Source organism: Cottoperca gobio, chromosome 1, assembly GCF_900634415.1.
Source record: "Cottoperca gobio chromosome 1, fCotGob3.1, whole genome shotgun sequence".
Classification (NCBI taxonomy): Eukaryota; Metazoa; Chordata; class Actinopteri; order Perciformes; family Bovichtidae; genus Cottoperca; species Cottoperca gobio.
Genome location: NC_041355.1, coordinates 11457925 through 11480357, shown reverse-complemented (window position 1 = coordinate 11480357; position 22433 = coordinate 11457925). Strand labels below are relative to the sequence as shown.

The 22433-nt window shown below is 39.4% G+C and overlaps 3 protein-coding genes across 3 annotated transcripts; 2 read left to right on the top strand and 1 right to left on the bottom strand.

Annotated features, from left to right (window-relative positions):
* Window positions 1-6291: 6291 nt before the first annotated feature.
* nfam1 (NFAT activating protein with ITAM motif 1) lies at window positions 6292-9867 on the top strand. The gene is made up of 6 exons (XM_029437999.1): window positions 6292-6605; window positions 7028-7294; window positions 8029-8147; window positions 8937-9065; window positions 9207-9317; window positions 9416-9867. The coding sequence occupies exons 1-6, from the start codon at window positions 6512-6514 to the stop codon at window positions 9476-9478; spliced, it is 783 nt and encodes a 260-aa protein (XP_029293859.1). The 5' UTR covers window positions 6292-6511; the 3' UTR covers window positions 9479-9867.
* Window positions 9868-11186: 1319 nt separating this feature from the next.
* On the top strand, window positions 11187-17688 carry f8a (coagulation factor VIII associated). Its single transcript, XM_029438992.1, has 12 exons — window positions 11187-11480; window positions 11906-11952; window positions 12116-12188; window positions 14124-14283; window positions 14729-14797; window positions 14921-15041; window positions 15152-15244; window positions 15443-15507; window positions 16197-16278; window positions 16375-16421; window positions 16840-16895; window positions 16981-17688. Exons 1-12 carry the CDS (start codon window positions 11422-11424, stop codon window positions 17060-17062), a joined length of 954 nt encoding a protein of 317 aa, XP_029294852.1. The 5' UTR covers window positions 11187-11421; the 3' UTR covers window positions 17063-17688.
* Window positions 17457-22273, bottom strand: LOC115013040 (epithelial membrane protein 1). Its single transcript, XM_029439004.1, has 5 exons — window positions 22138-22273; window positions 21258-21348; window positions 20374-20473; window positions 20014-20154; window positions 17457-18995 (listed from the first exon to the last, which is right to left on the bottom strand). Exons 2-5 carry the CDS (start codon window positions 21330-21332, stop codon window positions 18835-18837), a joined length of 477 nt encoding a protein of 158 aa, XP_029294864.1. The 5' UTR covers window positions 21333-21348; window positions 22138-22273; the 3' UTR covers window positions 17457-18834.
* Between the last annotated feature and the right edge of the window lie 160 nt (window positions 22274-22433).

Sequence of the window (22433 nt, the reverse complement as noted above, 5' to 3'; positions counted from 1 at the left end):
ACCTTAGACTGGCTGCTGGATGAGCTAAAGCTAGGGTAGGCAACTAGCAAGAGTAAACTAGATTTTGAAAGTAGGCCTACCTAACTGAAAAAAAACCCAGTCCCCCCCTTAAAACACATGAACGCTGCTGGAGGACAAGTCCACGAGAGAGCGTTGGGGAGAGGAGCGCAGCAGCTTGGTCATCTCTAATGGTTCGTGTCCACAGGGCTTTTTTGGATTTGAGTGGTCGGGCATCTTCCCAGCATTGGACGCTTGATGGGCTCGCCACTTGGCAACTGATTGGATGAACATATTCACTTGTCGGCTGCCTGCTCCCAGATTTCAAACCGACCAGACAGCTCGTTTGAAAACTTTTTTCTCTTATATTACAAAAATAGTTCACCAAAATTATCTTTCTAAAAGACATTTGATACGAGAAATAAGCCTTGCATTTGCTGAAACTGTCTTCATATTATAGATCGACAATTACATTACAGTTCATTTAGCTGACGCTTTTGTCCAAAGCAACTTACAACAAGTGCAAACAATCATGAGGATACAACTCCGAACAGCAAGAATCTTGCAAGTACAATAACTTCAAATAGGTGAAATCCTTTAAGTGCAGAACAATAGCTTCAAATAAGCCAAATAAAAGTGCAACATACAGAAACAATAGAATAGTCAAACCAATGCAAGTGCAATCTCATTCGCCGAGGTAGGTGTGAAGACTGTCTGCTGACCTGACATCAATGGGGAGGTCGTTCCACCCATTCTGGAGCCAGGATAGCAAACATGCTTGTTTTGTTTGAGGTGAATCTGGGTTAGTTTAATGTTTTTTTCGGGAGTTTCCGAGTTGTGCTGGACGCCCCTGATTTACAAAAAAGTAGCCTAGTTCTCAACTGTAAGCAAATGGTGAGGCGCCAACGTGACGCAAGTTTCTCAAATCACACCATGGCGCTACCAGAAAGCATTGCATGGCTGTTCACATAGACAATGAATGGGAAGGGTAGAAATATCAGATCCTGTGGACACGTGCTATAACTTTATCCAACTATCCAGCGTGGTCTCCTAACAATGACATACACAGGACTTTGACTCAGGAGACTGGAGTTTGTGTACCTTGTGAAACAAAAAGTCAACGTTGAGTTTTTATTTATTTACGTCCGTTACTTCAATAATGCAACAAACGTACTTATTTTAAGCTCTAAACCATGATCTAACCAAGTAGTTTTGTTGTGTTTTTGTTTGTCACACCAGAGCGCGAGACCCACAAAAGATTTAATTAATAAGTTTGTGTTTTGTGTTTTTTTATGCACGTTTACTATTTGTGTGTTCTTATGTTTGCATACCTGCTTGCCTCATTAGGAACAATGAAGTAGCCTATTTGAAATGAATTGAATTGAAATATACCGAGAACATGTCCTTGGCATTGTCAATAATAGCTTTAGATGTTATAAATAAAATCAGAAATATAAAACCCCTTACAATACCACTGTTAAAATATGACAGACCACTGTTTGTGCCAGTTACGTATTTTTAAACAAAACAAGAATACAGCACAAGATATACAAGATAAGAAGACAATGTTTTGAGATGCATGCCTCTAATTTCTGTAGTTCTTGGCAGAGGGAATTGCTTGTGAATAATTGGCTCATGTTTGCACATGTGTTCTTATTTAATGTGTTTTATTGTAATGTCTGGTTTTGATCTGGTCTCTGAAACAATAAAATAACCTTAATCTTGACAACGTGAAGGGATAAATGAATGGATAAAAGATGTCACATAAAAGCAAAAGCTAAAAGATTGGACTTACACAAACTGCTCATGAGGGAGTGAATACAGGCTCTGTGGAAGCGTGTAGCCCCTCCATCCTGTGAGGGCCAGGCAAACACTGATTTTAATGTCAAACTGCTTTATTCAGTATTTTGAAACGGGTCGGTTTATTTTGTAGAGGAGACCTCTGTGCATAATCGTAAATAATACTATATGGCACTTTTCCAATCTTTGGGACCACTCTACAACAAATGTCAGCATTCACACAGATTCATTAGTAGTGACAAACATTCACACACACCATTGGCCATTTGGGGCAAGCAATTGCCACACAGAGCAGGAATTTGGGGTTCAGTCTTGCCCAAGGACACTTTGAGGGTCGGTGGTTCGATCCCCTTCCCTGCTGTCAACAACAGCAGGGTAGGGGATCGAACCACCGAACCACCGACCCTCCGACTGGTGGACGACCCCTCTACCTCTTCACAGCCACTTAACAATTCAGATAATTCATCTCCCACACTGAAGGAATCCTAATCGAGAGAAGCTGACTGCAATGACGGTAATAGTGGTGAAGACAACAACTCCCATGATCTCACGCTACTTCACGACGCCCTTTTTTGTTATAGTTTTGATCGAGAGACCCTCTAGCGACAGAAACTGACATATTGTGTGTGTTTGAAGTTACCTGGAGTAGTCAGGCAGCAGTGTGCTGGGCTGCGAGTGCAGTAAAGTCTTGATCTCACGGAAGATGCGTTTTCCCCAGGCGTCCAAAACTCTGGTCACACTGCGCACTGAGGCCACATTCACACTGTCGGCTGAAACCAAAACATCACACCAACGTCAGCCTGATTGAATCATGAATATTATAGACAATGTGTTGTAATTGCTTTAAGATCCACATATGTATCTCAGAGTTTCATAAAGCTCTGCTTTTCATTCAGTTCACCAATAAATTCTCTTTTGTATTCACAACACCAGGAGATCAGACGGGGCTCGTGTACCTCCCTCTCTGTAGTTCCAGTACTCATAATCCACTTCATTATCCTCGCCGGCTGAACGGGCCCCAGTTACCACGGCAACCACCATCAGCAGCATCAACAGAGTGGGAGGGGCCATGACGAGCAGACAGACACTTCCGCCTTTAAAAAGAAGAAAGAGAGAGAAGAAGAAATGAAAAACAAATCTCACGTGTCGTCTGTTGTAAGAGGAATTGATAAACTTCCTGACGTGTTTAATAAAAAAACTTTTAATACAGAGCACGAACAGAAAAATAAATAAAAGAAGTGATGAAACGCAGACAGAAAACAGTCCGCAGATGTACACACACATCTGTATCCAGTTGTGAAAAGTAACGTAAAAGTAAATACATTTACTAAAGCACAATTTTGATGAACTTTTACTACTTTTACTCTATTTTCTGCTACTTTATACCTTTTACTATTTCTACTACATTTATCTGATAACTTTAGTCACTTTCTAGATTAAGATTTTGCATGAGAAATGTGTCTTAAATAAGATTAGTTTATGAAATATGATGCATTTTATAGCTTGAGGCAGGCATGTCTCCACTTTTACAATCTATAACACTAGAATTGTGTACACCATAATGCATATGAAATAGTATTACAATAATATAATATAACATACTACTCTGCAGGGGGGCAATTATTCACAATAAATACTTTTTACTTTTGATACTTTAAATATATTTTGCTGCTGTTACTTCTGTCGTAACTCTTTTATAGAATATTTATTTTACTATAAATTGTATTTCTCCTCTTTTATTTAAGAAAAGGGTTTGAAAACTTGCTCCACCGCCTGCACAGGAGGTGAAGCCTGAAGGCCTTTCATTTTTTGAATTTTAAAGTCATAAATCAATAGAAGAAATACCCAGTGATTACAACAAATCTTTTTTTTAAATCCTTCCAAAATGCACTTACGTTTACTGAAGGCCTTTTTGTCCTGTGACGGTCAGTCCTGTGCGTCTGCTATGAGAAGAGAACGAACACTGTCCAATCTGAAAAAACAATGGACGTTTTTTTAACATGACTCCAGGTGTGAGAGGAAAAAAAAGAGAGGAGGTGAAAGCAGAAAGTAAAAAAAGACAAAGCAGGATTGCGTCTGTGAATCACACCGGACAATAATAAGCAGATGACTCATTGTTGAGGTATTATAAATGTTTTCAGGGAATATGAATTTGGAGGCCGATCAAAGGCTCTGTGAAAATGATCCACGCTGTAATCTCATACAGCTTGTTTCACATCTGGTCAAACACATCAATAACACTGAAACAATCGAGCCACCAACAGTGTCCCTTCACTTTAATGAGGTTTGTGCTGAAATACCTTAACTTTGCAAACTAAAAGTTAACTTGTAGAAGCATCACAGGCTGGGAAAAAAAACAAATGAGCCGATACTCACGAAATAATGATGATGCTTCAACTCTCAGCAGGAAGTCCTTCTCCAAACTAGTTTGAATACCAGATGCTTCTGTCGCCTCTCCTTATTTCTTCCCCTCTCTCTCTCTCTCTCTCTCTCTCTCTCTCTCTCTCTCTCTCTCTCTCTCTCTCTCTCTCTCTCTCTCTCTCTCTCTCTCTTATTTTCTCTGATGCTCTTTCCACCGTCGCCTCACAGCTGTAACATAATTAGGAGGAGAGTGTCGCAGGTCCAGTGCAGAGTTGAAAAAGTCCTTATTTGTGGAGAGCTGTCGTATCTCTACATCCCAAACACACGCCCAACTCCTACTCTCTCTCTGACACACACTTTGACATCCAGCTGCTGCCAGATGTGTAGCACGTCCTCTTCTTTCAGATAAGTCTCATAACTTGCCTCGTTTATCTTCTTCACCCTCTGAGGTCTGCTCCAGGATCAAGTTCCTCCTTAAATCTTGAGTTATAGATCCTTTTCATCTATTCTCTGCTTCCTAGCGTCACCCTTTACCCTCACAAGGGCAGCTCACAGCCATATTTAAAAAACTAAATCTGCTTGGTTGAAAAATGCAGAAAGATAATTATTCAAATTTCAATGACCAATGATGGAGAGCAGTTAAGGATATTTACTCTTTACTGAATGTGGAGAGCAATACGTTGTTCTTTACTGTATTTTACTGAGTATTTAATTTCTCTGCTATTTTACACTGCTACTCTACTACATTTATTTGACAGATGTCTCATTGAGATTTACATACAAATATATGATCAGTGTATAACATATAATGCCTTTTTATAGATTAGAATACAGTATATAAAGTAGTCAGCTCCACTTCCAACAATTATGGAAATATAAGATACAGTACATACATTTTAAAAAGTACCTTCATATCCAATACTTTAGGAAGTATTCAGATCCCTTATTCAAGCAAAGGTAGCAATACTGTTATACATTTTAAAAATACTGAATTACAAGTAAAAGTACAGAAATATTTACAACAAAGAATGAATTCATATTTTTGGGTTTTGAACTGTTGAAAGGAAGTTTCTCAAAATTGTAGTACAGTACTTAATTACATTTTCTAAGTATTTTCCACTTATAACATCAGTGGATGTCAGACGTTTTATCCACAATATTGTATACACAGTTAATCTGGTTATAAAGATCAATCGTGCCCTTTTCAAATTTAAACATCTCATATGTATTTATTTTAAACCAAAGTGCTCTTTTATCTTGTGCTTATTTCAACCTGGGTGCTAATCCAACAATACTTTTGTAAAGTAAAGGATTTGTACACAGCAAAGACGGGAGATAAGAAGTTCAGGAGAAGGGATATGAAACGGAACAAATTATTCTTTATTGACTGGCATCCAGATGCTATTCCAGCTCTCTGTGTCTGTATTCATGCTGCCGCTGAGGTGAGGTCAGAGTTGGCCACTACTGCAGCCAAGAAAGAAAATAGTGAAAACAATCAAGCGTAGAGAGAAAGAGGCGTTAAGAGGGGGGAGAGGAAGAAAAACAGACAAACAAATGTAGTTAAATGATAATAATAACCGCTGCACTTCAACATCTGCACAACTCTCCTGGTAGCCTCAGAGAGCGATTCAACAGAGAGTTACTGCTGTGAAGAAGTCGCCTCCATCAGCCACAGCTGGTTCAAATTAACAACAGGCAGTTTGTCACCTTCAGCGGAATTCCTCACACACACACACACATACACACACACACTCACACACACACACACACACACACACGCACACACACGCACACACACACACACACACACACACACACACACACACACACACACACACACACACACACACACACACACACATATTTTCGATGTGTCTTTTACAAACCCCATGACAAAGTGAATGATCTCATGGTTCACACTATTATTTCACCAACACTGTCTCACTGTGGAGGAAATCCAACATTGCACAACACTTCACATCCAGAGGCTGACGTAACATAATTATGCAACCCTAAATATTCCCTCTTAACATATTACAAAGCAAGTTAGGGGCCAACTTTTTTACTATTATATTTCTATGTGGATGTAACCTTGTGCTGTGCAATGATTTCAGGCTTTAATGTTAAATGTATCATGCATCAAACAGAGTTGTAAATACTCTTTTCATTAGAGCTACGGCCCTTTTAGAGTTCACAATGAGTCCAGAAAAGCAAAACATTTTGAGGAAGTGGTTTTTCCAGAAACAGGAAACCCAACGTGACAGTTTATGTACAAAGACAAACGGAAACATTAAATAGATCCGTGGAACAACCTCAAAACAGAAGACTAGAAACATCCCTGCAAAATCACAACATGGGAGCTCAACAAGTTTGGCATCTTTCTTTCATGTCGACCTGGATATTTGTCTTTTTCTTTCTTTCTGTATGCTCAGGAATGAAAAAACCAAGTAAGCATTCAAACTATATTTGATTTATTACACTGTACTTTGAGTAAAGGGTGATACTAATGTAACTCTTCGGTTGTTTGCAGCCAAACCAGTTTTCGATGTGTGTGTCTCTAGTGTCTACAACTAATGATTATTATTATAAACAATCTGTTGTTTAGTTTTATCTATAAATGTAAAAGAAATAGTGAAAAATGTGTCATGGTTTCCAAAAAGTGTTGAAATTACTTCTTTTGTTTGACCAAAACCCCAAAAGATTTATTTTGTAATGATATAAGAGAGAGAGAAACAGCAAATCCTCACATTTGAGAAGCTGAAACCAGAGCAGGTTTGATGTTTTTGCTTAATAATTGACTTTCTGTTGATAATTGTTGATTAATCGATTAATCATTTAATATTTACCTCGATGTTATGTCCTCTCACAGAACTGAGCCTGGAATCAACAGTCTTTGTGGCAATAAAAGGCGAGGATCTCAACATTGACTATGTTTTGAAGATACCAGCAAACCAAACCGAAGACATCTTGACGTGTGTCGATCCTCACAACGAAGAGATTTATCACTCTGACATCCCTTCGACCACCAAACCACAAACTGTCAGACAGACATTGTTGCTGAAAAACCTGAAGCTTTCAGGAGAATACAGCTGCCAATATAATACCGTCGAAGTGTACTGGTTCACTCGAGTGAGAGGTGAGTACGAACAGAAGAGAATGTGAATGAAACATTTAACTGAAATGGATTTTTAGGAAAATTAAGATTTTATAGCAGATTTATTAACACCGGATGTGGCACAATTGTGTCCTCTTCATTTACTGTCTCACAAGCGCTAGGATTTCATGGGACTCCATATCACGCAAGACTGACCAGTGGCATGACAAGTCGAAAGTTGAAAATGATTTGTTTGTAGTGACAAAAAAAGTGATGTAGTGGTACTGGAAGTTCAGTCTTTAGCAGATTCAGGCAAAAACAAAGTTGCATAAATTGTTTGGAGAATTATTATTTACACAATGTTTGCTAACAAGCTAGCTTCTCGCTGTAAAGCCCACAGAGGAAATGAGTTGGAAAAAAGTTTGTTATGTTGCACTACCAACTGATCCATTTGAAGGATATTTAGAGCCACCCAGAAGCTGAAAATATTGTATGTTTGACAAGAAAAAAAATACAAAAAAAACAAATAATTAACATATTTTTTGTGTGACAGAAATAATGTTTTTCTTTTTAACCCCTTTAATAATTTTGTGACCCTTCAGATTTATCTTTGGTTGGGAATCACTGTAGAGGTCAAAAGCCTCTAGTGGACTAATACTGATGCTGACAGTGTATTTGGTTTATATATATATATATATATATATATATATATATATATATATATATATATATATATATATATAAGTTATGAAACACTCTTCTATGTGTTTTTCCAGGTGACGGGTACAAGGAGATCGTTTTGGATCAAAAAAAGTTCATCATAGTCCCCGTCATCACATGTGTGCTGCTGGTTTTCAGTGTGGTCGGCTCAGTGTGTGTCTTCAGAGGACATTGGGTAAGAAACAGAATGATGCAATGTGAGAATATTGCTTTGTTAGGACAGGCAGTGTTGTAGAGGAGTTTTACAAACTTCAGAAAAATAAGAAAAGATATATAAAAAATAATGATAAAATGGGATATTTGGCTTATCAATATCACATTTATTCATAATCAGGAAACATGAGTTATTTTTATTTTTACGAGGGACTTAAGCTTTCAACATATTCAAGTTGAGCCTTTTTAATTTTCAAATTATATTTTGTCAATCGACAAAACATTTAACGGCAACTATTTGCTACTCTTCTTGAAATAGAGCAGATACATCTGTGATTAACAACCAAAAACCCAAATCAAACATTAATGAATCAAACGTTAGTAGATCATTGAAACAGTTGTGTACCAGAAACTAAGTAACTTCTTAAAAGGATTAATAATTTGCTTTTAATTGGGATGTCAGTGCTGCCTTTAACCGTACAATACTACGAGACAGACTGGAAAACTGGGCGGATTATTATATTATTATTATACATTTAATATTATTAGTATTAGCCTAATTTTGTTGCCGTTTTTCTCTCTTCGTAGTCATTACTCATCTCTCTGTGGTTTTGTGTCTCTTTGTGGTCATTTTGAATCTTTTCCTGATTGGTCTCTTTGAGTGACATTTTGCAGATGAAGGCCGGGGGGGCACACAACTGGAGAGGGAGCTGCTCCATCACAACAAATTCATCATGTGCTTTATTCAACTTGCGTCTTATCCAGTTTTGTTATTAATTTTACTTTTGATGCGTTCAATTAAATTTTTTAGATTGCACGCAGCACTGAATCTGGCAACATCAAAAGAAATCAAAAGCAGAGCACAGAAGAGAGGATGAAGAGAGAGATGGAGGAACCCAACATGGATGTAATACTAGCTCCATCTACGTCTTTCTATGCTGTAGGTACCTTTCTACTCATCATAATATAGACACATTTCACTTGAATAAAACTGTACCACATATGTTTTTGGTCCACCATCTTCCCTGCATTTATGTAAATGTTTACATTTGTTGAAAACTGATATGTTAAATTCTCTCAGAGTCTAGAGACTCGGCCCAGGTCCATTTATGATGTGCTGGACCACTCAGCTGCCAACGAAGAGCCGGACCAAAGCAAAGCTAAACCCAAGAAAAGGGAACCGCAAAAGAAGGTCAGTGTGAACTTCTGGTGCTTTGTAACATTTTCTGTTATGAGTGGAAACCAAAAAATGTGTTACAGTTGGTCACCTGTCTTTTACTTTCTCCACAGATTCCACAAACCACAGAAGACCAGAATGAAGGCGTATTTGAGTGTGTCTATGAGAATTTTTGAATCAGTGGCTGGAATTATCTCAGTTTGATTTCATTAACATATCTTCTTATTTAAAGAATTGTGGCTGCAGGAGTCAATACTCTACAAGTTACATGTTTTAAGAAATATAATGTCTAAATGTATTTGCCAGATTAATGACTCCTAAAATGAAATCATCTTGGGCTCATCAAACATAACGTTTAGTACTCCACGCTATCAAACCCAGCTGTGAAGACATTGGTATAGTTGTCCCTTTTTTAGGACACTGATTTATATTCTTTTTAATCCATTAGTTGTATCTTTGTTATTGTGCTCTTGTATGTAATTTATTCTATGAAATGTCTTGTCTTTTATCTGGACCCTGAGTCTGTAATAAATGTTTTTGATATTTGGACAAAGTTAAAACTAAACATGGAGAAGTTGCGTTCAGTTTTTATCCCAGAAAACTACAGGTCCGCTGCAACTCTCATTTCTTTTAAATCAAAACGGAAGACTTTTCTGTTAAATCATGTCATTATTCATATCTTGCACTGCACTGTAACTTTTTTTATTTCTATTCCCTTGGATATTTAATCCATCCATCCATCGTCTACCGCTTATCCGGGATCGGGTCGCGGGGGCAGCAGCTCCAGTAAGGAACCCCAATCTTCCCTTCTCCGGGCCACATCCTCCAGCTCCGACTGGGGGATCCTGAGGCGTTCCCAGGCCAGTGAGGAGATATAATCTCTCCACCGAGTCCTGGGTCTTCCCCGGGGTCTCCTCCCAGCTGGACGTGCCTGGAACACCTCCCTAGGGAGGCGCCCAGGTGGCATCCTTACTAGATGCCCGAAACCACCTCACCTGGCTCCTTTCAACATAAAGGAGCAGCGGCTCTACTCCGAGTCTCTCACGGATGGCTGAGCTTCTCACCCTATCTCTAAGGGAGACGGCAGCCACCCGTCTGAGAAAACCCATTTCGGCCGCTTGTACCCGTGATCTCGTTCTTTCGGTCATGACCCAGCCTTCATGACCATAGGTGAGGGTAGGAACGAAGATCGACCGGTAGATTGAGAGCTTTGCCTTCTGGCTCAGCTCTCTTTTCGTCACAACGGTGCGGTAAAGTGACTGTAATACCGCCCCCGCTGCTCCGATTCTCCGGCCAATCTCTCGCTCCATCGTCCCCTCACTCGCGAACAAGACCCCGAGGTACTTGAACTCCTTCACTTGGGGTAATGGCTCATTCCCTACCCGGAGTAGGCAATCCACCGGTTTTCCTGCTGAGAGCCATGGCCTCAGATTTGGAGGTGCTGATCCTCATCCCAACCGCTTCACACTCGGCTGCGAACCGATCCAGCGATTTTTCCCATGAGTGGTGGGCCCACAGGATGGATGGATGGGAGGCACCACATAGCTTCTTCGGGCTGTGCCCGACCGGGCTCCGTGGCAAACCCGGCCACCAGGCGCTCGCTGTCGGGCCCTCCCTCTGGGCCTGGCTCCAGACGGGGGCCCCGGGCTTCCTCCGGGCAGGGTCTCTCCTTTCCTTTCCCTTTCTTTCATGAAGTCGTTTTTGAACCATTCTTAGTCTGGCCCCTCACCTGAGACCAATTTGCCTTGGGAGACCCTACCAGGAGCACTAGGCTCCAGACAACACAGCTCTCAGGTTCATAGGGACACACAAACCTCTCCACCACGATAAGGTGATGGTTCCCAGAGAGGTTGGATATTTAATGACCGTTTTAAATTGTATTTAAATGCAATTGTATAATGTGTTTCTTTTGCACTATGTCTTAATGCGTTTAATGTTTGTGTAAAGCACTTTGAATTGCCTTGTTGTTAAAATGTGCTATATAAATAAACTTGCCTTCTGTGATATTGCGCCACCCTGACCAATCAAACCGTGAGGTGTCACTCATTTTACAAACCAATGGCAACGCTCCATTCAGTTGGACTTCCGGGTTCGGTTTGTTGTGTTTTCTGCATTTATCATGGCTGCTGAGGGCGATTTTCTGGCGAGATACCGTGCTGTGTCAAATAAACTGAAAAAGTAAGTCGTTTATTCACATTAGTTCTAATAGAAAGATGACTGAATATCAGGAATAGCATAACGTTATTTGACAATAATGCTACAGATAAATTATACAGCTAGGGCTAATAAGCTAAATTAAGCTAACGTCACATGACGTTAATTTACCTACCTTTGTGTGCATGCTTGTAGTTTCTAATACACATATGTTAGTAGATTTGAATTGTTTAATTCAGGTTCATGAAAAGTAGTAATTGATATGTTGTGTCGTTATTCTGTCGTATATTGCTAACGGTATGTTTCGGGCTAGGTAATGTCACAGTTGTAAACTAGTACAACATTCATTCTTCTGTTTAGCACCTGAACAGTTAACTGAAGTGTATTTACTATTGCTTGCTAATTGTGATATTTTAGAGAATTGAAAGGTTTGTGTTTCCTTGTCGCAGACGTTTTCTCCGGAAACCCAATGTAGCGGAGGCGAGTGAGCAGTTCGGTACGTGACAGTTTCTGCACAACCTTCAACGTCAACATTACAATACACGTCCAGTACGCACGACATAACTGCAGCCTTTCACCTTGTTCGCCTCCATGTTATCTATAATATATGTCTTCAAGGTTTGCCTCACATGTATTTTCCTGTTTCACCTTTGTTTCAGGTCAGTTAGCCAAGGAGCTGAAGCAGCAGGACTGTCTTCAGTATGCTGCCTTCTGTAACCTGGCCATGGCTCGGTGAGTGTATACTCATACCTTCTGCACCCTATTGACCTGAACCAGCTCAGTGTCTAACACAATACAAGAGACATTAGTTTGAAAGTATGTGTCCACCTCCGTCCACAAAGGTTTTGTATACTGCAGCTGTTTTCTGTGTTTGGCCCCTTAGTTGCAATTAAGGGGAAACTTCATGCTGCAACACACAGTAACATGTTACACAATAGCCTGCTTCCAACTTTGTGGCAACAATTTGAGAAATACCCTTTTCTATGTTTGCCCAAAGCAAGGCCTAAAAAAATCATGTAAATGTCATTTGTGACAAGTAAATCACACTTTAGAGCTTGAACGGAACCATCCATCCATCGTCTACCGCTTATCCGGGGTCGAGTCACGGGGGCAGCAGCTCCAGTAAGGAACCCCAAACTTCCCCCCCCTGGGCCACATGATTTCGTTCTTTCGGTCATGACCCAGCCTTCATGACCATAGGTGAGGGTAGGAACGAAGATCGACCGGTAGATCGAGAGCTTTGCCTTCTGGCTCAGCTCTCTCGTCACAATGGTACGGTAAAGCGACTGCAGTACCGCCCCCGCTCCGGCCGATCTCTCGCTCCATCGTCCCATCACTCGCGAACAAGGCCCCGAGGTACTTGAACTCCTTCACTTGGGGTAAGGGCTCATTCCCTACCCGGAGTAGGCAATCCACCGGTTTCCTGCTGAGAGCCATGGCCTCAGATTTAGAGGTGCTGATCCTCATCCCAACCGCTGCACACTCGGCTTGAACCGATCCAGTGACTGTTGAAGGTCACAGACTGATGATGCCATAAGGACCACATCATCTGCAAAGAGCAGCGATGAGATCCTCAGGCCACCGAACTGCAACCCCTCTCCTCCACGACTACGCCTCGATATCCTATCCATGAAAATCACGAACAGGATTGGTGATAAAGCGCAGCCCTGGCGGAGGTCAACATTCACTGGGAACGAGTCCGACTTACTGCCGAGTATCCGGACACAACTCTCGCTTTGGGCGTACAGGGATTGGATGGCCCTCAGAAGTGACCCCCTCACCCCATACACCCGCAGCACCTCCCACAGTATCACCCGGGGGACCCGGTCTTACGCCTTCTCCAGATCCACAAAACACATGTAGACCAGATGGCCTTACTCCCAGGCCCCCTCCAGGATCCTTGCGAGAGTGAAGAGTTGGTCCGTTGTTCCACGACCAGGACGGAATCCGCATTGTTCCTCTTCAATCAGAGGTTTGACTACCGGCCGAACCCTCCTTTCCAGTAGAGGCTGAGAAGTATGATACCCCTGTAGTTGGTCCCCCTTTTTGAATAGGGGAACAACCACCCCGGTCTGCCACCCCCTAGGCACTGTCCCAGACTTCCACGCAATGTTGACGAGGCGTGTCAACCAAGACAGCCCCTCAACACCCAAAGCCTTCAGCATTTCTGGACGGATCTCATCAACCCCTGCGGCTTTGCCACTGTGGAGTTGTTTGACTACCTCAGTGACTTCCAACAGGGAAATTGACGATGGTCCCCCATCAGCTTCCAGCTCTGCCTCTACCATAGAGGGCGTGTTAGTCGGATTCAGGGAGTTCCTCAAAGTGCTCCTTCCACCGCCCGATAACCTTCTCAGTCAACAATTATCAAAAACAAAACATTATCTACATTAATTAAGTAATTTGTCAGTTCTCCACTCACATGTCAGACACATCAAATCATTTTTGCTACTCTGTTTTCAACTCAATAAACACTGATTGGTCTAAAAAGAGTGCTTCATGTTAACAATTAGTAACCAGTTATTCATGTCCTGAACAATAAACCTCCACAGAGGTGTTGGTTATTGGCCCAGAGGGAGCCTGTATTATTGACAGTGATGACATGTTTAGTGTTAACATAATCGATGGTGCATCTGTTGTTGTACATCCCAAATGTCTTGACTGCAGGTGTGAGCAGACTCTTTTTAATGCTCCTGGAGAGGCTCTGGCGTTAACTGATGCTGCCCGCCTCTTTCTCTCATCTGAGAAGGAGAACAGGGCGCTGCAGGCCCCGGGCTTTGACGAGCACCTTCAGGCTGCACTCAACTGCTACAGTTTTGCCATCAAGGTGCAATATGATTCCTAGCTTTTTTTCTTTAGTGTTTGAAGTAGGGCTGTCACTATATCAGATTTTCCCTACACGATTATGGTGGCCCGAAAGAATTCACAATATCACGATATCTAGAGAAGATTTGGGGGGATAAAAATAATGCTATTAGTCAAATGTATCTTTAACTTTGTTTATTGTGCTTTTTGTCTCTTTTGTGGCATATTAAATGCACTCAAAATACGACTCTTGGGAGGTGGAGAGAGAGTGTGTAACCAGTACAACATATACAAAATATTTTATTTATATACATATTTATTATCTGCTGGATTGTTTACAAAATATTATCATATGTGTATTAACATGATATCAATATTGTTATTTTTTATAATGTGGTTATCGTCACTATTGGTATATCACTATACCTGTAAAACTAAGATAATGCTAACGTACAAATGGCTTACAGGTGCACATTGAGATGAACCAGCCTGTGATGGCAGCCAGCCTCTGTCTAGAACTTGGCAACGCGCTCAAGGTAAAACTTTGGATCAGAGCTTCAAGATGTCCTAATGGATAAATGATCTTTGCTTTGATTTTAACTTGATATACTGTTATTCAAATGACATGTTAATCTCAACTCCTCCTCGGGTTTCAATAGGAGATGAACAGACCAGGAGAGGCTATTGTTCATTACCAGAGGGCTGCAGAGTTGCAGACACAGACGCCAATTGAAGCTCTGCTGTCAATGGGAGAAATGGCAACGTGTAAAATTCTCACCCGTGAGTTCAGTTTGTCCTCTGACATGTAACTTATGTGTGTTTATGTGTGTTTTATGTGTATATATGGATTTTGTGCAGTTTAAGCTTGCATGTTTCTTGTGTTTGTGCAGGTGACTACGACGGTGCTTTGTCAGTGTTCACAGAGATGGAGCTGACGTGCCAGGAGAGAGGACTGCAGCTACCAGGCATCAGCACCCCTGTCGGTGAGGCTCTGCATTTATCTACAGACTCTGCTTGCTTAAAATAATCTTATGTATGAATGGATCCCCAGTGGCACAATTTTCCAAATGGGGATTGAATAAAATATGTCAAAAACAAAACTTTTTTTAATGCTGGATGTTTAAACAAACTAAAGAAAATGTCTTAATTTCTCTTCTGTATCTTTATTTCCCTGTAAAAAGGTGCATTCTTGGACATTGTTGCAAAGTGTGAGATCTCCAGAGTATTACTGCTGATGCTGCTTGAGGTAAACACGTTGATTTTATGTATAAAGACAAGACATTGCAAGAAAACCATCCATATCACAATATAACTGAAATGTAAAATACAGCCAGGGAAAATCGTTTTTATAGAATGTATGAGTCAAACCAGTTATGAATGTGTCATTTCACTTATGATAAGCTATATTTTAACAGGTGTTTTTATAGTGTGAACCCCATGCAAAGTATTTTAAGCACAGATGCACAGCAACATGAACACCAGTCAAACAGCCATCAGGCCGCAGGGTGAACTGCCAGAAAGTAGATCAGTTACATTTTACGCATTAAAAGAAGGAAACACCTCAACATCATCAGCAACTCAACAGAATATTGCATTCCTGATGCCAAGAGTATTAATATTGTATCACAATGTTAAATATTTATCCCACATCTGTACGTTAGTTACTGGGAGAGATGCACCGGTTGTCAGCTGATAGTTTTTAATATTTTAATAGTCAAAGCTTTATTATGAACATACAGTATAATTAAATTTAAATGTTCCAAGACTTATAAAAATGTGTTTGCTGTCAATTATAGTTCTTAGAAAGAAAATCAGAATCGTCAGGTTCTTTTAAATAAATCAGGAAATCAAAGCCAAGAACATTGCAAACGGTTTATCTCTACTTACTGGTGCATCAGCACGTTAATGGTCCAACGTTGCTGTTCTCCTGTACAGCCTCCACCGCAGAAGTTGTTACCAGAACATGGCCAGACCCTGGAGAGATACGCATGGGAGTCTTTTGACCCTCACAGCCAAGGTAAAAAACTTATTGTTTCCTTGGGGATGCAGAATCCCAGGAGTGACTGTAAACTGTATAAAGGGGTGTAAACATGGATCTCGTCCTCTCCTTCAGTGACCTTCCTGCCAGAGAATGTTTTCCTGCTCCTGCAGTCCGTCGTGGTGAGTTTCATTATCCACATACTTGGGACAGTTCACAGGATTTCCTGATCCTTCCTGCCTCATTCAGGAAAGATGATGTTCTCTATGGCCTTCACGTGACAGAGATGTACTGGAGTTTTTCTTTCTTTGACGATGTATTGATTCTTTTATATTTGCAGCATTTGGTGTGAGTGTTTGCAGACTTTTAAATGTCTTTTTTAAAAAGAGGCCATGATAATTCACGATTCTTTATTGATGTTTATTCATGACTTAAATAAAAGATTCTTCAAAGCAACTTGTTTCTCGACGAAGACTCACAGTATGGAAGAGTTATAACTGAGTATAGACATTCACCAAACTCTGACTACTTGGCAAAGTCATCTGAATCTGCAGTTATGTTTTTATTTCTTCAGCGAATAACCGTAAATCTGTTTTGCAGATGGCGTGTCAGGAGAAAGACACCGAGTCCCTCAAGTCTCTTCAGACTGAGCTATGGTGAGCATTCAGAAAGTGTTGATTCTCATTGCTTCTCAATCTTAATTTTCCATATTGATTATGTGTTTTTCTTTTCTCACCTCAGGCCATTTCTGACTGCTGAGCAGAATCATCTTCTCCACCTGGTGGTTCAGGAGCGCATCACGCCGTCTGGCCAAGGCATTTAGCTCAGTCAAGGTTTTACTCACTTCCTCTGGGAACGATACTTTATATTATGGAACATTCCTGTTTCTGACTGGGTCTGTTGTAAGGCCTGAAGAAGTGTTTTCAAAACCTCAATGTTGTAACTTGCACTCACAGAAATGGTCGCAATACAAAACTTTGACCTTATTAAGCAAAGTCACAGATAAAAATAAATGTAAAAAACCCCAGGAACATCCAATTGCATTTTCTAGTACTGTGTTGTCAGGATGCTAACTTGAGAGTACATTTTAATTCATTTTAATATAATCTTGTGTGCTCTGAAGGCTACAGAACTGGACCAATTAATACATATTTATTATTTAACAGTGACTTTTGTTGCATTTACAGCAGTTTAATAGATGAAACGTGAAGGCTTTGTGTTATAATTTGTTTTTTATTAATAAATGATATGGCTTAAATTCCAATGTAATTACAAAAACAAAAATCTATTGCATAGTTTTGAATTATGGTGAAATGAAACACCATTGTCCCTCCATCCCTGGTTCACTTTATGTTCACCTGTACACATTGCATGTTGTTTTCTTATGATAGCAGCCAACTACAGACACAAACAAAAAACACTCAATACAAAATTTTACAAAAATATAATGGTTACAATGTACATTAAAAAAGGATACACTATACTTCAGTTGTAAAATAAGGATACATGATTAAACGTGCACTGTGTATTAAGGCTTGTCTTTCCTGATTGTTCAAGTACTGCAACAGAAATGTAGCATTGCCGACATGCCGTACCTTCAGATACAGTATTTTTTCACTCTTCAACTCTGGAAACCTGCAGTAGTAACCGTCAGCCTCACAATGTGGTTATACAGGAAGTACTTTCAACTACTAAATCTCAAAAGGGCTTTTGCTTTGGTTTTCTCCTTCCACCTGGTCAACTTTGTTAGATTCTTAAAGGAATAGTTTGTGATTTTGAGAAATATTTATTTCTTTTTTTTGCAGAGAGTTAGATGAAAAGATTGCTACCCCTCTCATTTCTGTATGGTAAACATGAAGCTGCCTACAGCAGTCAGTCAGCGCAGCTTCGTACAAAGACTGGAAACGGCTAGCCAGGCAACTAAATCTATAAGCATCACCTCATGCTCACTAACTTCTTGTTTGTTTAAATCAGTGCTTGGCCAACAAACAGTCCCGTTCATATCTCCCTTAAAACCACAATTTGTCATTTTGACTAGTTTTTGTCTAGCTGATTCCCGTCTTTATGCTAAGCTAACTGCCTGGCAGTCGCTTCACACAGATGTATTACTGGCATCTATCCTCTCGTCTTACTCTCCGCAAGAAAGCGTATATATTTCTCGAAAGGTCAAACTATTCAATTACAGTACTAATGGATATAGACAGTTTATTCAAACCTATATGTAACTACCTTATAAAAGACATTTGATTTAGTAATTATTTTATAGTTATACTGCTACAAAATAAGCACTTTTAAAGCTTGCACCCTCCTCTTCTCTCTTTAATCAAATAGGAATATGTGAAGTAAAATTGTTTAGCCCTTCATGTAATGTAAGCATGACATCCATTTCAATTTATGATATTCAAACTATAAACAAATGGCTCTTGTAAGCAATTGAACATGCCCCTCCCCCCCTCCCCATTTTCTTAGCTGCAGATCAACGATCTTAAGTTTTTTTTCCTCTCTCTCCAATTTTTTAAACAAATCCTATTCTTTAATTTCCCAAATTCAAACTGGGAACATGATCCCAGGCCTGCGCTCCTTCTTAGTATCTTCTCACTCGCTCTTCTTCCGTAGGATGAGGTAGGTGATTGCTAAGATGAAGGTGAGGACAAAAGAGATCCAGGCCAAGACGTAAGAGTGTCCGTACCCTCCCTCCATTTCATTGGTGTGAAACTTGGCCGTGTAGATTGAGGCTGCTGTCATTATACACAGGCCTGCAGGAGAGAGAAGGGGAGTATTGTCAAATACACCCAGACAAGGCAATTAGGAAGTCATTATTTTTCCTATTATGAGATAAGGCTTATGAACATGGAAGGTGTAGCGGACGGTTTCAATGCAATCACATTGAAATGAGAAACATGACAGTTTGCTAATTTCCCAGAGAATATAAAGTCATTATAATACAAGTTAAAATCCCATTACTTGTGCTTTCTGTAAGTATTGTATGTACTGGCAGCAGTGTCAAAGATAATCCATTATTTAAACGGTTTCCTTAATTGTATTGTGACACACAGATTATTGTAGTTCACAGATTCTGTTGACATGGGCGCGTTCAATTTGACCAAAATCTGTCGCAGCATGAGATCTTTATTTTTTTATTTACCATTGGGTTTTGAATACTTTAGTGAATATTGTATTTTAGAAGATTAAGGCTTTGATCACGATGTTCAGCCCTTGTTGCCGACCAATAGTTAGCAATAGAGCTGAAACGTTGATCTAAACAAAAGTTGTCCTCGTCCCAGTTCCTGCTAAAATGTATCATTTTTGTTGAAGCAACATTTGAATGATCTGAAAATGCCATGTCAGTGTGACATTTAAGACACAGGCTGAAGTTTGAGAAGATTAATCCAAACATATTTGAGAGGTAGAAAATGGCATTATCTGCCAATTTTGTATGAAAAAGGATTTCAACAATAAATCGAGTATCAAAAATAATTTGCTATAAACAATAGATTGTCATAAAACAACTTAGATTTTTTGCTCTGCTAATCCTCGCCTCCTGAGAGAAAGTTAATATATTTGAATGTGTTGTATTGTCGGAAACTGAGATGCTTTATGTTCAGTCCTATCAAATACAATTATTATACAGTTGCACAGAAATAAAAGTCTAAAAATAAATTCAAAGTATTTAGCACACATCCTCCAATGAACAAATCTGAGCTCCAGGAAGCCAGACAATAAATCAATATTTCTTTCAGCTGCAGGTCAGACTTTTGACTGCGGGTTACTTACAGGCGATTAGCTGTAAAATGCCGGTGAAGGTGAACCTCTGGCCTTTGGGCAGGGTGAACAGCTGAGCCACAAACACAAACAAGGCCAGAATGGCAAAAATACATGCCAGCACTGAGGTGGCCTGCACCGCCTGGAGATAGTCTGCAGCAGGGCGACAAAATACACAGTCAGTGAAGGGTCCACAACAACACAGATACACGCACTGTTTAAATGTTACATCTGCGCTGTTAATTAACATTCATAAAATAATCACTGAAAACTTATGAACATATTCTATTATTGTATAAATCAACAAAAAAATCTGTTTCTACATCTTAACACCCTGAATCTCCAGTCAGATCAAGTCAACATGAACTTTACCCTCTGGGTAGTTTTCCAGGTTTGTGTAATGCCAGGCGGAGTTCGCCAACTCCCACCTGCCCCACAAGTCAGTCGACACTGTATTAGTAATCCACCAGGCCTGGAGACACAGGAAGGTAAGAATAAACACATCAAGAGTATCAAGACACACAAACAGTGGTGGCATCACAGATAAAGACATATTTTGTACACATTTTACTGTGTGGTTAAATGTTTAAACTTGTGTGTGTGTGTGTGTGTGTGTGTGTGTATATATATATATATAAATAAATACATATATATATATATATATATATATATATATATATATATATATATATATATATATATATATATATACATATATATACATATATATAAATAAATACATATATACATATATATAGATATATATATATTAATATAAAGAAATACACATTATATAATAAATAAAGAAATATATATATGTGTATTATTTAGGTATTTATTTATATATAATATAGATATATATATATATATATACATACATATATATATATATATATATATACATACATACATATATGTATGTGTATATATATATATATATATATAATATATATATATATATATATATATATATATATATATATATATATATACATATATATACATATATATATATATATATATACATATACACACATATATACATATACATATATACATATACATACATATACATATATACATACACACATACACACGTGTGTATATGCATAATATTTTGAGTAATTACTTGAGTAAATATACTTAGTTACATTCCACCACTGGCATTTATTAGCTCCTACACAACATTGCTTTCTTCCTCTGAGCACTCCGGGTGTGTTAAATGAGAAAACAAAGGATAATACTAATCCACTTACATTATCAATGGCTGCCACCAGAAGCAGGATGATGGTGGTTATGTGCAGAACAACGATTCCAGCAAGCATCAACATCGTGGCCTTCTGAAAACTGATAACAAGGGAAAGGCGGAAGGATGCACACCATTACTTATTTTCCACGCACGGACTTATGTAACACAGGCTTGTGAGGAAGCATCCATTCACAGCTGTCCCAAATTAATACTGTAACTCAAACAGAAAGGAAAAAACAGTGACAGACAGTCGTTGCATGCAAGCCCAAACCCGCCCCAGAAGTCTCGCAGACACACATTTTTTAATAAGACACATCTGCTGCTACACACTTCACAAAACCAATGGTTTCAAATTCTAAATGTCTTTTTAATAACGTATTTTCTTTTATGTGATCATTTAATTAAATTGCCACCAATTTGTAGCGCCCAGAAAACACCATTTGCTTAAAGGCTCATTTTACTGCTTTAGTCTGTTTCCGTCGACAAGAAAGGCGCATTTGTTTAGACGGTGTTAGGGCATTCCCAAATGGGTGCCGCTCCGTTACACACACAGGCCCTGTACTATAGTCAACAACTTTGAAAAGAGCGCGAGAATACGACGACAGAAAACAATAATAAACACACCTCTAACTTATATACACAAATTTAAACACTGTTGACTGCTCAACTCTTTGTTCATACACAGAGTTTGGTGTTGCGTGTTTTTTAAAACTTTTTTGCGCTCAGTCATATCCGCACAATCCTTCAAAGCGAGGAGGACAATCTGTAGTTAACTTTTCTACTCTACACAACAACAAAAACACACAAATCATACGTGAAAGCGTTTCAAAGTATATGGACAATAAAACATTACTTCACAAAGTGTAAACAACGTGGATAAACGTTACCTGAGAGTGCTTTAACGCGCACGGCCCCGGGAGATATTTGGGAATGTGAAACAGTGTAGACCCACCCAGCTTTAAATTCACAGCACACACATCGCCCTGTTTTCACTCCTCATTCCCTCTCTTTCCTCTCACCAAGCCACACCCATAAAGTGTTTTTTGTTTTTTTTCCTCAATGAAATGTACAGACGAACCAAAAAGCTCCAGGTTGTGCTCCACCCCTTCAGCTCCAAAAAGTGCGTAAAGAGGAGATTCTTCTAAATTATTCATTGTTACATAGGATTTTTAACACCTCCCCA

What these genes read in the sequence shown, in the direction of transcription:
- LOC115013040 (XM_029439004.1), bottom strand. Translation starts at nt 21,332, where the DNA reads ATGTTGATGCTTGCTGGAATCGTTGTTCTGCACATAACCACCATCATC. An exon ending in CCTGGAAAACTACCCAGAGG is followed by an intron (nt 20,155 to 20,373) that starts GTAAAGTTCATG and finishes GCCCTGCTGCAG; the next exon opens with ACTATCTCCAGGCGGTGCAG. An exon ending in CATTTTACAGCTAATCGCCT is followed by an intron (nt 18,996 to 20,013) that starts GTAAGTAACCCG and finishes TCTCTCCTGCAG; the next exon opens with GCCTGTGTATAATGACAGCA.
- f8a (XM_029438992.1), top strand. Translation starts at nt 11,422, where the DNA reads ATGGCTGCTGAGGGCGATTTTCTGGCGAGATACCGTGCTGTGTCAAAT. An exon ending in AACTTGGCAACGCGCTCAAG is followed by an intron (nt 14,798 to 14,920) that starts GTAAAACTTTGG and finishes GGGTTTCAATAG; the next exon opens with GAGATGAACAGACCAGGAGA. An exon ending in TCTCTTCAGACTGAGCTATG is followed by an intron (nt 16,896 to 16,980) that starts GTGAGCATTCAG and finishes TTCTCACCTCAG; the next exon opens with GCCATTTCTGACTGCTGAGC.
- nfam1 (XM_029437999.1), top strand. Translation starts at nt 6,512, where the DNA reads ATGGGAGCTCAACAAGTTTGGCATCTTTCTTTCATGTCGACCTGGATA. An exon ending in GTGTCTTCAGAGGACATTGG is followed by an intron (nt 8,148 to 8,936) that starts GTAAGAAACAGA and finishes TAAATTTTTTAG; the next exon opens with ATTGCACGCAGCACTGAATC. An exon ending in CATCTACGTCTTTCTATGCT is followed by an intron (nt 9,066 to 9,206) that starts GTAGGTACCTTT and finishes AAATTCTCTCAG; the next exon opens with AGTCTAGAGACTCGGCCCAG.